Raw genomic sequence first — 14599 nt, forward strand, 5'->3', positions numbered from 1 at the left:
TTACAGATCAATTCAATTTAAATAAATGGTGACAAATTGTAATACCACACAAAACCTGTTTTGGTTCTGTTTTACTATTTACTGATTTACTATTCCTGGATACCCACTTTAAGATTTAGGTCAAGCGTTCATTTGCATGTACACTGATGCTTCTCCATTACACATCTGATATAGATGACAGGTACTCTCTATTGTTCAAGGCATGATTATAAAACTGCAGGAACAATGGGGATCCTTGCAGAAAGGATATTCTATCAAATCATAGTACAATTCCCACATTTCTGGATGGAAACAAAAGCTGCTTTTTAGCAACAAAAAAAGAGGAAGAATTTTTATATTTTGTACAAAATAATATGGCTGTTGCTGTAATGTAGTGATATAAGCCATTTTTGAGTGCATCTTAACAGATATTAGAACATATATGTGTTCAGCATAGCAATAAAGGACGACATTACGAAATATTTGGCCTTCTATTTAGTCAAATTGCTGCCATTCTTTATAAGCATGCAAATAGCTTCCATGCACATAACAGGCATAAACATACTACCACATAAATGGAATGTATCATATTATCAATACCTTTATATTGATAAATGGTACAGCTGAATATGGCTTCATCTGCCACTACATTACCTTCACAGACTCCTGCAGCATATAAAAGATAGTGGCACTCTGTTGAGGAATATTTTGGATCAAAGAGAAAAACGTAATATGAATGCATTGTGGTAACGCTTCTTAAAAGGATACTCCACTGCTCAGCGTTTGGAACAAACTGTTCCGAACGCTGGAGCTCGTGACGTCATGGCCCCACCCCCTCATGATGTCAAGCCACACCCCCTCACAGCTTGTCTATGGGAGGGGGCGTGACAGCTGTCACACCCCCTCCTATAGACTTGCATTGAGGGGGTGTGATGCCATGAGGGGGCGGAGCTATGACGTCACGAGCTCCCGATGCCGGCTCCAGCATTCAGGAATAGTTTGTACCAAACGCTGAGCAGCAGAGTACCTCTTTAAGCAGTTCCTTAACAAATTATGTAAAATAAGCCCAAAAAGATAAAAAAATACTATCTTATGGTACCTTTAACGTGTACACCGCATTTTAGCAATCCGGCGGGAAAATTTCAACACTGGCCCCTGCCGATAATATATTCTCTTTAACAGATTTAGTAGTGAAATTAATATAAACACTTTTTGAGGTTACCTGAACATGTTAAAATGGAATGTCTGGTAGTGATTTATAAATGGCTAACAATATGTTATTACAGATTTTATAACCCAATAAAGGTTAGTTATAGGTTCGGTCTGGCTTAAAGGACATCTGTAGTGCAACATAACTTATTCCCTATCCGAAGGATAGGGGATAAGTTATTGATCGCGGGGAGTCCGAGCACTGGGGCCCCCCGCGATCTCCTTTACGGGGCCGCGGCAGTCTGGAGAAATTGCAGTTTCGTCCCCAGCAGAAAGCCGCAGCAGACATGCCCCCTCCATGTATTTCTGTGGGGTACATGGAGGGGGCGTGTTCAGCCGCTGGGTCATGCGGGGATGGAACGCCCCCTTTCCAGAATACTGCTGCGGCCCCATACAGGAGATCGCGGGGGGCCCCAGTGCTCGGACCCCCCGCGATCTATAACTTATCCTTCGGATAGGGGATAAGTTATGTTGTACTACAGATGTCCTTTAAAATGAAGTTTTATTTACCTGCCAAGTCCCCAGCCCATGCTGTCCTGACAGTGCATGGTCCCAGGTAGGCAGCACTTTCTGCTTTCCTTTCAACATGCAAGAAATTACCAATAGCAGGCTGTGGTGATCTGCCTCAGACAGCATTACCTGCGTTTCTCAGATGGAACCAGGCATTGTCATGACAGAAAAGGCTGGTGTTCAGGCAGGTGAGTAGAACCTTATTTATTATTAAGCTAGCCCCAGCTCATATGAAACATTTGTGGGACTGAAAACCCCCTTTAAGGCACAGTGGTATTTGTCAGCAAAGGAAAACAAGTTCCTCTTTCTTTTTTCAGCAAGAACGATGATCTACATTATAAAAAACATAAATCAGTTGTGCAAATAGGACACCATAAATACCGATATTTACAACTAGAATGGATAGATGAGAAAGCACAGCTTCAGAAAAAAAGATGTTTGACACAATACTAAGGACTGTCTGTCCCAATGAGGAACTGCTGAACAAATTCCTGACACTTTCTCTTGTCCAAGTTGCTAGGTGCTGACTGATCAGGAGGAGGTCGGAGTATTAGGTTTCCAAATATACTCGCTGTGAATAAAACAAACTGTGTTAAATACGGGAAAGCTTTAAAGGGAGGGAACCAAATCAGCATATTTTAGAATATATAGTGCTTGGCAATGCATTTTATATGCTAAAATAGTTATACTCACCATCCCCGGGGGAAGTCTGTGCCCCCCAGGGATGGTGAAGATATTAAGTTATAAAGCCCCCCCCCCCCCCCCCCGGCAAGTAGGGACTTACACTTACCAGCTCCATTCACTGCGACCGTGGCCCTGCCCCGACGGCTTGAATGTCGGCTCGCGTCACCGCTCTGCTCCCTAAGAAGACGGTGCAGAGCGGTGACGTGATCCAACAGTAGCCGACAAATTCTCTTTAAAAAAATATATATATAAAATTTTACAGAAACTTTATTTAAACAATGGATTGTCATCTGAAGACAAATCCCTTTTAAATTGAACAAGTCCCATTGGTTGAACCTGCAGGCAGCATTTTTAACAGAAGGAAAAACAAATTAACAGCTAAAGGAGCTATGACCCAGATTTACTAAAACTGTGCAAACTTAGGACAGTTTTTAAATACACCAGATTTATCAAAGTGTGTCAGTCTGACTGATAAATCTGACATATACAGTCATGGCCGTAAATGTTGGCACCCCTGAAATATTTCTAGAAAATGAAGTATTTCTCACAGAAAAGGATTGCAGTAACTTCCCTTTGTGTGTATTGGAACTAAACCAAAAAAAGGGAGGGAAAAAAGCTAATTGGATATAATGTCACACCAAACTCCAAAAATGGGCTGGACAAAATTATTGGCACCCTTTCAAAATTGTGGAAAAATAAGATTGTTTCAAGCATGTGATGCTCCTTTAAACTCACCTGTGGCAAGTAACAATTGAAAAGTAGAACAATGTCCAGCACAAAGCACGATGCAAGATGGAATTTATTGTAGATACACACAGCAAACAGCAACACGGATCATGGAGTAGAGTGACGCGTTTCAGCAACCTTAGTCGCCTTAGTCATACAATGGTATACTCAGATCAGTCTGGCTCTTATAGTGGGTGGCACCGCCCCCCCCACCAGGTGAAAACACCTGAGTGGGACGGGGCGGTGCACAGCCACACACAAAGGCCAGGCCGACGTCTGCGCTCACATTAGACAAAAAGGAACACTAAACAAAATATACATAGCTCACAAATAAAATAAACTGTGAAATATCATAAATAAAGAAAAGTATACATAAACAAAATTTCTAGGGATAAAGACTGACCGACATGTATAGAAAAACCATATAGTAACAAATCAATAGTTTAAAAATACACGGTAGTATACATTGTCAGTCACACCCTAAGTGTGCTCAAGTTTATCAATGTTGGACACAGTATAGAACCAATACCATCATCATTTTTAAGATATCAAGCCAAGTCACTTCAGGTATGGCAAATAATGTTAATATGTAAAGGGAAAGGAAGGACTTGGTACAAATAAACTGGTAAGAATACTTAAAAAGTTATAGTTATATAGATTAAGAACTAATCCCCTGGATATACCCCACATCCGAAAACAATGACTGAATAAATGCGAAGATAATCGTAAACTAGTATAAGTTAAATGTTAGCCATCTGTATGAGCGGATGCGGGACAATCCCTGGGAAGATGTCTAGGTTCTATAGAAAAACGTAATGGGGGAAAGGATGAGGGTCACTCGTCCAAAGTCTATAAAACCACATATGGTTGGATATGATATGTTTATAATATAAAAGATAGAGAACATATATTGTGGTAAATATAGACCTATGGGAAATATCAACTAATGGAACAGGAGGACTATGAACTGTAGGGAACTGAGTTGTAAGGTCTACTATGTGGGAGGGAGTATATGAAATAGCTGTATTGTATATTGAGCTATGACGTCCCTGTATATATGGGTTCAGTGAGGGGATAGGAACAAGGGCAAGACATCAGATAAACAGTTCAAGAAATAAAACGAACTATCTGAGCGTATATTTCATTATATGCAGATCTAATAATACAACATGGTGTCTTGCCTTTTGTTCAAACCCCTAGGAGACCTAGTATCAAGTTTTAAAATCCAAAACACCTCACGGTCAAGTAACTTTTTTCTATGGTCCCCACCGCGCAAAGGCATGGTAACTTTTTCTATGCCCTGAATATATAAGCTGCGAGTTGACCCAGAATGTTTCTCTGCACAATGTCGACTCACCATGGAAACGTGTCGGGAGTTAAAATGGGGGATGTCCGACAGGTGCCTCCGAATTCTCACCTTCAGGGCACCCGTCGTGCACCCCACATATTGGATGTTACACTCCCGGCACGTGATGAGATAAACGACATGGTGTGTGTTACAGTTGACAAACTGTGTCATGTTGAATTGTTCACCATTGGATGCTGACACAAAGCTCGTGCTGTTGAGCATAATAGAACAGCAAGTGCATCTGCCATGACCGCATCTGAACGAGCCCTGGTGTTGCAACCAATTAGTCTTGTGACTTCTAGTGTTCAAAAAGAGACTAGGAGACACTTTATTAGATATAGTTTTAGCTTTCTTAGATATACATCTGAAACCACCACTGAATATTTCAGAAAAAGATGGATCACCTGAAATCATGGGAATGTATTTTTGCACTATATTGCGGATAGCATGAAAGTCATCACTATATTGGGTCACAAACGTAATGGGGTGATGTCTTTGCATCACCATATTGTTATCGCTGGTGGGACAGGGCAATCTCTTCCCACCAGACAGAAGTTTTGGGCGATCACGGTCGCGGGCAATGTTTATCGCCCGTTGAATGTGCCGATCGTGGTAGCCTCTTGATCTCAAACGGGATGAGATAACTCCGATCTCACGATCAAAGTCCTCCTGTCTAGAACAGTTACGTCTAGCACGTATCATCTCACCCACGGGTAAATTTTTGGTCACGTGGGTGGGATGACACGAATCGGCTCGTAGGATAGAGTTCACATTGGTTTCCTTCCTATATGTGGACGTCTCAATCTTTCCGGTAATGATATCACCAGTCAGATATAGGTCCAGGAAGGAGACAGTGGGGACATAAGATGATACAGTAAATTTGAGGTTAAGAGCGTTATCATTTAAATACTCTGAAAATAATTCCACGGCCGACACATTCGAATCCCATATGAATATGAGGTCGTCGATGTCGGCCGTAAAATAAAATGGATGAAGAATAAGGGTTGCTGGGGGCGAAGATGGTCTCCCTCTCCCACCAACACATGTAAATGTTGGCGAGAGAGGGGGAGAACTTCGCCCCCATCGACGCTCCGGTCGTTTGCAGAAAAAAATGTTGGTCAAATTTGAAAAAGTTATGTGTTAGTAAAAACTCTACCACTAAGATAACATATTCGCATAGATCAGCCGAATACCGCGAATATGTTTTCAAAAACCAGTCTAATGCTGGTCTGACTAATGTGTGAGGTATAACTGAATAAAGGGAGGTGACATCAGCAGTTATCCATATATAATTATCTCGCCAAGTTATATCCTCACACATAGTCAAAATGTGTCCGGTGTCTTTGATATAGCCCGGAATTTGGCCGATCAGTGGTTGGAGCAGATTATCCACCCATGAGCACATTCTTTCATTCAGGGAAGATATCCCTGCCACAATCGGTCTCATGGGTGGGGGAAATATGCCTTTGTGGACCTTGGGGAGCGAATGGAATATAGCAATAACTGGATGTTTGATTTTGATATACTCAGCTTGACGCTGATCAATAAATCTATTAGCTACCCCAAGATCCACAAGGTTATCCAGAATAGGTTTATCGGAACATATCATATCCAACCATATGTGGTTTTATAGACTTTGGACGAGTGGCCCTCATCCTTTCCCCCATTACGTTTTTCTATAGAACCTAGACATCTTCCCAGGGATTGTCCCGCATCCGCTCATACAGATGGCTAACATTTAACTTATACTAGTTTACGATTATCTTCGCATTTATTCAGTCATTGTTTTCGGATGTGGGGTATATCCAGGGGATTAGTTCTTAATCTATATAACTATAACTTTTTAAGTATTCTTACCAGTTTATTTGTACCAAGTCCTTCCTTTCCCTTTACATATTAACATTATTTGCCATACCTGAAGTGACTTGGCTTGATATCTTAAAAATGATGATGGTATTGGTTCTATACTGTGTCCAACATTGATAAACTTGAGCACACTTAGGGTGTGACTGACAATGTATACTACCGTGTATTTTTAAACTATTGATTTGTTACTATATGGTTTTTCTATACATGTCGGTCAGTCTTTATCCCTAGAAATTTTGTTTATGTATACTTTTCTTTATTTATGATATTTCACAGTTTATTTTATTTGTGAGCTATGTATATTTTGTTTAGTGTTCCTTTTTGTCTAATGTGAGCGCAGACGTCGGCCTGGCCTTTGTGTGTGGCTGTGCACCGCCCCGTCCCACTCAGGTGTTTTCACCTGGTGGGGGGGGGGCGGTGCCACCCACTATAAGAGCCAGACTGATCTGAGTATACCATTGTATGACTAAGGCGACTAAGGTTGCTGAAACGCGTCACTCTACTCCATGATCCGTGTTGCTGTTTGCTGTGTGTATCTACAATAAATTCCATCTTGCATCGTGCTTTGTGCTGGACATTGTTCTACTTTTCAATTGTTCGTCTTCGTGGTGTCCGCACGAGTCCGCGCACTGAGGCGGCGGTGGAGAGCTGGATGATCTCTCTATTTCTGTGGCAAGTAACAGGTGTGGGTAATATAAAAATCACACCAGAAAGCAGATGAAAAGGAGAGAAGTTCACTTAGTCTTTGCATTGTTTGTCTGTGTGTGCCACACTAAGCATGGACAACAGGAAGAGGAGAAGAGAACTGTCTGAGGACTTGAGAATCAAAATTGGGGGAAAAATATCAACAATCTCAAGGTTACAAGTCCATCTTCAGAGATCCAGATTTGCCTTTGTCCACAGTGCGCAACATTATCAAGAAGTTTGCAATCCATGGCCCTGTAGCTAATCTCCCTGGGCTTGGAAGGAAGAGAAAAAATGATGAAAGGTGTCAACGCAAGATAGTACGAATGGTGGATAAGCAGCCCCAAACAAGTTCCAAAGATATTCAAGCTGTCCTGCAGCCTCAGGGAGGATCAGTGTCAGCGCAAACTATCCGTTGACATTTAAATAAAATTAAACACTATGGCAGGAGACCCAGGAGGACCCCACTGCTGACAGAGACATAAAAAAGCAGGACTACATTGTTCCAAAATTAACTTGAGTAAGCCAAAATCCTTCTGGGAAAACGTCTTGTGGACGGATGAGACCAAGATAGAGCTTTTTGGTAAAGTACATCATTCTACTGTTTACAGAAAATGGAATGAGGCCGACAAAGAAAAGAACACAGTACCTGCAGTGAAATATGGTGGAGGTTCAACGATGTTTTGGGGTTGTTTTGCTGCCTCTGGCACTGGGTGCCCTGAATGTGTGCAAGGCATCATGAAATCTGAGGATTACCAACGGATTTTGGGTTGCATGGTACAGCCCAGTGTCAGAAAGCTGGGTTTGCCAGGTGTAAGAAGCTTATTGATGGTTATAGGAAGCGACTGATTTCAGTTATTTTTTCCACAGGGTGTGCAACCAAATATTAATTTAAGGGTGCCAATAATTTTGTCCAGCCGATTTTTGGAGTTTGGTGTGACAATATGTACAATTAGCTTTTTTTCCTCCCTTTTTTTGGTTTAGTTCCAATACACACAAAGGAAATAAACATGTGTATAGCAAAACATGTGTTACTGCAATCTTTTTCTGTGAGAAATACTTCATTTTCTAGAAAAATTTCAGGGGTGCCAACATTAACGGCTATGACTGTATGCAGATTGTCTAGCCTTAAAACATATATCCAGTAATGGTCTATGGCACTTCCGCCAAATCAGTTAATTGAACGTCTCTGACTCGGAAGGCTTGGGCGACAGAGCGAAAATTTTAACATATATCCTGTGTCTACTAAACAATCACTGGAAGTTTAGACAAACTATTAGCTTACTTCAAACCAGAACAGTCTTCCAAAATTCTTGTGCATTTAGGTCACACTCTTAAAGGCGTACTCTGCCCCTAGCATTTTATCCCTTATCCAAAGGATAGGGGATAAGATGTCAGATCGCAGGGTGCCCCCAGCTGGGGACCCCCGGGATCTCCGCTGCAGCACCCAGCTATCATTACTACACAGAGCAAACTCGCTCTGTGCGTAATGACCGGCGATACAGGGGCCGGAGCATCGTGACGTCACGACTCCGCCCCCTCATGACGTCATGTCCCGCCCCCTATGGGAGGGGGCATGATGGCCGCCACGCCCCCTTCCATAGACTTTTATTGAGAGGGTGGGCCGTAACGTCATGAGGGGGCAGAGCCGTGACGTCACGATGCTCCGGACCCTGTATCGCCCGTCATTAGGCACAGAGCGAGTTTGCTCTGTGCAGTAATGATAGCGGGGTGCTGCAGCGGAGATCCCGGGGGTTCCCAGCGGCGGGATCCCCGCAATCTGACATCTTATCCCCTTATTCTTTGGATAGGGGATGCTAAGGACGGAGTACCCCTTTAATGACTGCAAAACTAGAGCCCAGAGTGAAGGGTGTCTAAAATTCATGTAAGACAGTTTTGCTTTTTTTTAGCACAAATTATGCTAGAATTCTGTCACACTTGCAATAATATATATGATCCTATAAATCCAAAAGTTAATTTACTTACTCAAAAGAACAAACATCAGGGTTTATGCAAACATTCAAAGTTAATCTGGTTTTAAAAGGGACAAATTAAAACGCTTACCTAAAATGTTGACATCCAGATGATTTTGTACTGAGTTACTTAGCAGCTCCCGTAAAAATGAAATCAAGCACTTGAAGACATTTCTATGATGCAGTGGCAACATTGAAATAATCTAAAAGACAACAAAAAACAAAAAACAGTATTTTCAAGTAAGCTAATTTGTCTTTTAAATAGGGAGGTAATGTACGGTCAGGTCATCAGCTCTATGTACTTCCTTAGAAAAGAACAAGCTGCATAGTTTCAGTTCCTAATTTGGAACCTTTTAGGCTAGATTCACATGCCGGAATTTCCGTGCAGAATTCCGCTGCAGCAGAGTCCTGTCCATTTCAAGGAGATTCAGCTGCTCTGTGCACACTGCAAAATTTACGTGCCAGATGTTTCGGTACATTCTGTCGTGTGAACATATCCTTAGAAGTAGAGCAAGCAAATATTATAGATCCAGATGCTATTAAACACAAAAGGGGGTGAGTGGGCAATTACTTCTGTTCAGCAAAAGCACGTCTCCAAGGGTAGAGGCCGGAGCACACGGTGGAGAAGTGGCAGACCTTGCATAGTGAGGTGAGGGCCGGGGCCTCGTACAGGTGATTGCGGGGGTGGAGGGGGATGGGGGCACCACAATCAGAATCAGTATTCTTTAGATAAGGTAAAAATGTATAATTTTATTATTAAAGATAATAAGAAAAACAATGCCTCACAATACAGTGCTCAGAAAGGTGTCAGATATAGCACTGAATAATGAACACAAAACCAAGGGAGGGGGTTTGGGGTACAGGTGAAAAACCTGACCTGACCAACCCTACCTAGTCTAACCCCTTGCCCTCACTACAATAAGTGTGGACAGGGAGTAGGGATAATATAAGTCACATAAACATTAAAAATAAACAATGCAATGACTTAATATGTATATATTCTTACTCCTAATGACCTACGCGTTTCACCCTTACTTATAGTTAGGGGTTCATCAGGGCTCAGGGGAGCAGTCAACATATCACAACAGATAATAATCAAAAAAACACTATAAATAAAAAGTGATAAATAAACAAGTGAAGCACACGTGATACAAAAGCATGATAGCTGCACATTGATACTGAGTAATGATAAATAGATGTATGAGAAGTAGATAAATCACTCCACATTGGCCACAATGGAAGAAATGTGGATCCTTAATTGTACTATGAGTAGATGAAGAACACGTCCCTTGTCCAAAGCAAGTACTCCAAATGTAATTAGGTATGCATGAAATAGCCCAACGTCGTATTACAGATATAACACCCCAGGGATCACTGTTTGCCACACCCTGTGTTAATGAATAAGCTAGGACCCAGGTATGATGGTAATAGACTAAAAACTGATGACTGGTGTGACACACCAAATACAATGATACAAAATGTTAGGCCAGAGATACCCCTGACCAGATAATGCAAAGCGTCAGGACGAATCAAGGTGGATTGTGAAAAGATTAGAAACACTTCCAACAGAGCACCTAATATAGGATGCTTAGAGCGTCAGGCAGCCCAAGATGCATGATGAATATGGTGATAAGGAAAACTGGTATCACCTCCCTAATGTGGAGGCTTCAAAGGAGACGATAACTCCCAGTCCCTGATGTCCCTTGTGTGGACTCAATGTGCGGCGTGAATAAAATTATACATTTTTAGCTTAATGCGTTTTTCTGTGGCCTCATTGGTAGATTTCAGTAGAGTTATTATTTTGGAAAATTGTCTCCAAGGGCATGTATATTATTGGCTGAAGGACCATATATCTCCTTTTTCTGGTCTTCATATTCTTTAGATAAGGGATATGTTTTAAGTTTTCATTTTTAATAAGTGGCACACACCTAAATAAATCCCAAAAAATAAACAAGCTAGCGTAGATTTTTGCTGTAATTTTTACAGGCATAATTGTAGTAAATTCGGCAAGGAAGGCCCCCTTAACACCATGCCGCACCTCCCCTATCAGCCCACATGGTAAGAATATGCACATTATTGCGACTCTTTGCCAGGTCTGCACCTGTGCAGCTTTGATAGATTTGGGCCAGATTGCAAAAATTAAACGTTCCCCACTACTCTGCCTACAGCAGACCAGAAACCCTCAAGGCTCTTTTAGATAGACAGGCCGACTGCAGGCAGACAATGAGCACCGATGTCACTGATCAGCATTTGTTTGCTATGCCTTTACAAGACTCAACCAAACTGGTGGCTGGGCTGCATTAATGACTGCTGGATCATTTGTGCAGACGGTTTAATTTATCACTGTTAGGAGCATGTACCCTATTTACACATAGCGGTATCGATAATGTATAAAGCTAATCCAAAAGATGTGTTCAGCGGACAAACCAGCGTTTGCTCGGAATCTGCATTACCCATAATCGGACCATATAAAAGGGCCTTTAGCCCCACCACGCATCAGCCATCTACCAGACAAAGTGGAGAAGATCAAGAGTAAACCAAGACTGTTTAAATGCGTATAATGGCTTCCATCGTAAAACAAATCCATAAGGCACCTGACAGACTTCTATCATTTTGATGGCATAATTAGCATTACTTGCGGCAATAGATTTAGGGGGAGATTTATCAAAACCTGTCCAACAGAAAGTTGCCCATAGCAACCTATCATATTGCTTCTTTTATTTTGGAAAAGGCCTCTGAAAAATTAAAGAAGCAACTTTTCCTTTAGACAGGTTTTGATAAATCTCCCCTTTGGTGTTTAAAGGGGTACTTCAGCCCTAATACATCTTATCCCCTATCCAAAGGATAGGGGATAAGATGTATGATCACAGTGGTCCCGCCGCTGGGGGTCCCGCAATCAGTCATTGCGCACCCACCTTTGTGAGCTCTCCGCAGCGCTGGAGGCCCCGCGTTTGTAGGGTGATGACCACGGGGCCAGAGTATTGTGACATGACTCCGCCCCCATGTGACATCACAACTCCACTCCTCAATGCAAGTCTATGGAATGGATAGGGGATAGGATTTATAAGGGCTGGAGAACCTCTTTAAGCTGTATTTCTGTTGCTTTTTCTTAAAGGGGTACTTTGCCCCAAGACATCTTATTCCCTATCCAAAGGTCTCTGGGCCTTTGGATGTCATGCCACGCCCCCTTCATTTATGTCTATGGGAGGGTGTGTGACAGCTAGTACTGTAGATAGCCATCACGCCTCCTCCCATAGACATTAATGGAGGGGGCTTGACAGCTGTGGTGGCCCTTCATCTGGCATGGAGCGGAGTCCGCACTGTGCATTGGATGACTGGGGTGCAGGAGATCGCTGGGGGTCACAGCGGCGACCTCCTGTGATCAGACATTATATCCCCTATCCTTTGGATAAGATGTTTAGGAGCAGAGAACCCCTTTAAATTAAAGGGGAATACATTGCTAGAAAATGCACAGATGTGCCAGACATGTCCATTGACTGTTTTACAGTACAGATCAGCCCCACTGAAGGTAAATACTAGACACAACCCTCATTGTTTCTGAAAGAAAGCAGCCATATTTTTACAATCCTCTAAAATCCTTTTAAGCTGAACTCTGGAGTGGAGCATAAAATATGAAGGAAACCTTCTGTCTCAGAGAAAAACTTTTTGGTGTGCAGAAATGCTCCTGATACACTTTAAGTCTCTGACGTTCCAAGAACACTGAATAACACTGTTGACTAGTTATACAGGAATGCATCTCATTCCTGAAAAGTATTTGCAACTTCACAGGAGAGGACACCTTGCACTCATTTTACTGATTTTATTTTTGTTCAATAGGAAAGTAAACTTACTTTAATCTGCAGTAGTTGTTAGTAATAAATACAGTTTTGCCATTAATAAAATGCCTTCAGTCTATCCTATGTATTGTCTGTCATGCTCCTAACTGCTGTATAGTTCATATTCTTAAAAAGCTGGGTGCGCACTAAGGTACACGCAAACACCAAAATATAGAATAAACTGGCATATTTATTTGATATCAGATTCTTAGTGCACTTTCTGATCAAATTGTGTGAGCCCACCTGCCACAACAAGACATCCTCATAGATTAGGGGGATGTTTCTCACTGTATAGACTGAGCTTAGACTGGACTTAGACCTCTTAACCCCTACCTGCTATAGGACGTATACATGCGTCCAATCATCCGACATGTTCGTGCATTTGGGCATATGCATACGTCCTAGCGATCTCCGGAAATGCCGCGGGCAGTTAATCACAGCCGGAGTCCCGCCGCAGCCGCGATTGCGCTAGTCCCGGCAGCATTAACCCCCTAGATGCCGTGATCAATCCTGATCACGGCATCTATGGTGTTGACAGGGGGAACGCTCTCCCCCTGTTCAACGACGGCGGCGCGATACGATCGCGGGTCACCGTTGGTTGCTATGGCAGCAGGAGGTCAGATCATGACCTCCTGTATGCCTGCTACGGAAGCCTGTGAGATCCAGCCAGAGGCTGGATCGCAAAGGCTGTATTGTCTGCAGCTCAACAGGACAAATGTATTGCAGCATAGTATAACCTGTAAAAAATAAAATAAAAAGTTCTTCAATAAAAGTATGAAGTCTAAAAAAATAAAATAAAAAGCCCTGTATTATGACCGAAAAAGATCAAAAACACAAATCATATACATAATAGGTATTGCCACGTCCATAATGACTATAATGTAAGTTATCCCGCACGGTGAACGCCGTAAAAAAAAAAACATCAAAAATGCGCAAAAATGTAGCACAAAAATGATACCAATAAAAAGTAGAGCTCATCCCGCAAAAAATAAGCCCTTACTCAATGGCGTCGGACGAAAAATAAAGTTACCGCTGTTGGAAAATGAATGGCAGAAAAAGAATTTTGCTCAGAAAAGGAAAAAGCTATATAAAATGGGTATCGCCATAATCGTACTGACCCACAGAATAAATATAACATCACTTTTACCGCACAGTGTACACCATAAAAAATAAATTAAAAAAACGCCAGAAATTTTCCAGTTTTTCATAATATTTTGAGGTTTTTCACAAGAAATGCTGCATGTGTCAACAAAAATGCACCAGTTATATAAAGTACAATATGTCACGAAAAAACAATCTCAGAATCGCTCCGCTCAGAAAAAGTGTTCCAAAGTTATTACCATTTAAAGAGATACAGGTTAAAAAAAAAAAAAGAGCCTGGCCCTTGAGGTAAAAAATGGGTCCCTCCTTAAGGGGTTAAATCCCTTTTAAAATGAGCGATGACAAATATGTCACTTAGCTTTCCCAAGCTGAAGATATGCAGTGATATACCACCTGCTCCAGTAGACTTGTAATTCACACCACTAGAAAAGCTTGGTTTTCAACATCAGAGTGCATGATTCACAGGGTGTTGTGCCGTGGGGCAGCCGATTTTGTTGCAGTGCTTGGTGGCATGGTACAGAGTTGGGGGTGCTTGGTCTGGCAGCAGTAGGGGTTCCCTGATCACTTGGTCACTCCCCCTGTGGGTGCTGGTGTTGCTGCGTAGTGCTATGCTTTTTAGGGACCTGATTGAATTTGTTGGCAATGAAGTGGCAAGTTGGCCTATAAAATGTTATCAAAAACGT

At 42.0% G+C, this 14599-nt stretch overlaps 2 protein-coding genes across 4 annotated transcripts in view; both read right to left on the reverse strand.

The window, feature by feature from the left end:
* MTF1 (metal regulatory transcription factor 1) overlaps positions 1–1391 on the reverse strand; it is a 76302-nt gene extending 74911 nt beyond the window's left edge. Inside the window, exon 1 of the mRNA XM_056557101.1 lies at positions 634–1391. Coding sequence (XP_056413076.1) covers positions 634–654 — 21 coding nt within the window. The 5' untranslated portion in view covers positions 655–1391. The remainder of the gene's footprint in view (positions 1–633) is intronic.
* Positions 1392–1642: 251 nt separating this feature from the next.
* INPP5B (inositol polyphosphate-5-phosphatase B) overlaps positions 1643–14599 on the reverse strand; it is a 130351-nt gene continuing 117394 nt past the window's right edge. For all 3 annotated transcript variants that reach the window (XM_056557102.1, XM_056557103.1, XM_056557104.1), the window contains 2 exons: positions 9071–9182; positions 1643–2269 (listed from right to left, as the gene is read on the reverse strand). In XM_056557102.1, the coding sequence (XP_056413077.1) occupies positions 2148–2269; positions 9071–9182 (234 nt within the window). In that variant the 3' untranslated portion in view covers positions 1643–2147. The remainder of the gene's footprint in view (positions 2270–9070; positions 9183–14599) is intronic.

Source organism: Hyla sarda, chromosome 2 (genome assembly GCF_029499605.1).
Source record: "Hyla sarda isolate aHylSar1 chromosome 2, aHylSar1.hap1, whole genome shotgun sequence".
Taxonomy (NCBI): domain Eukaryota; kingdom Metazoa; phylum Chordata; class Amphibia; order Anura; family Hylidae; genus Hyla; species Hyla sarda.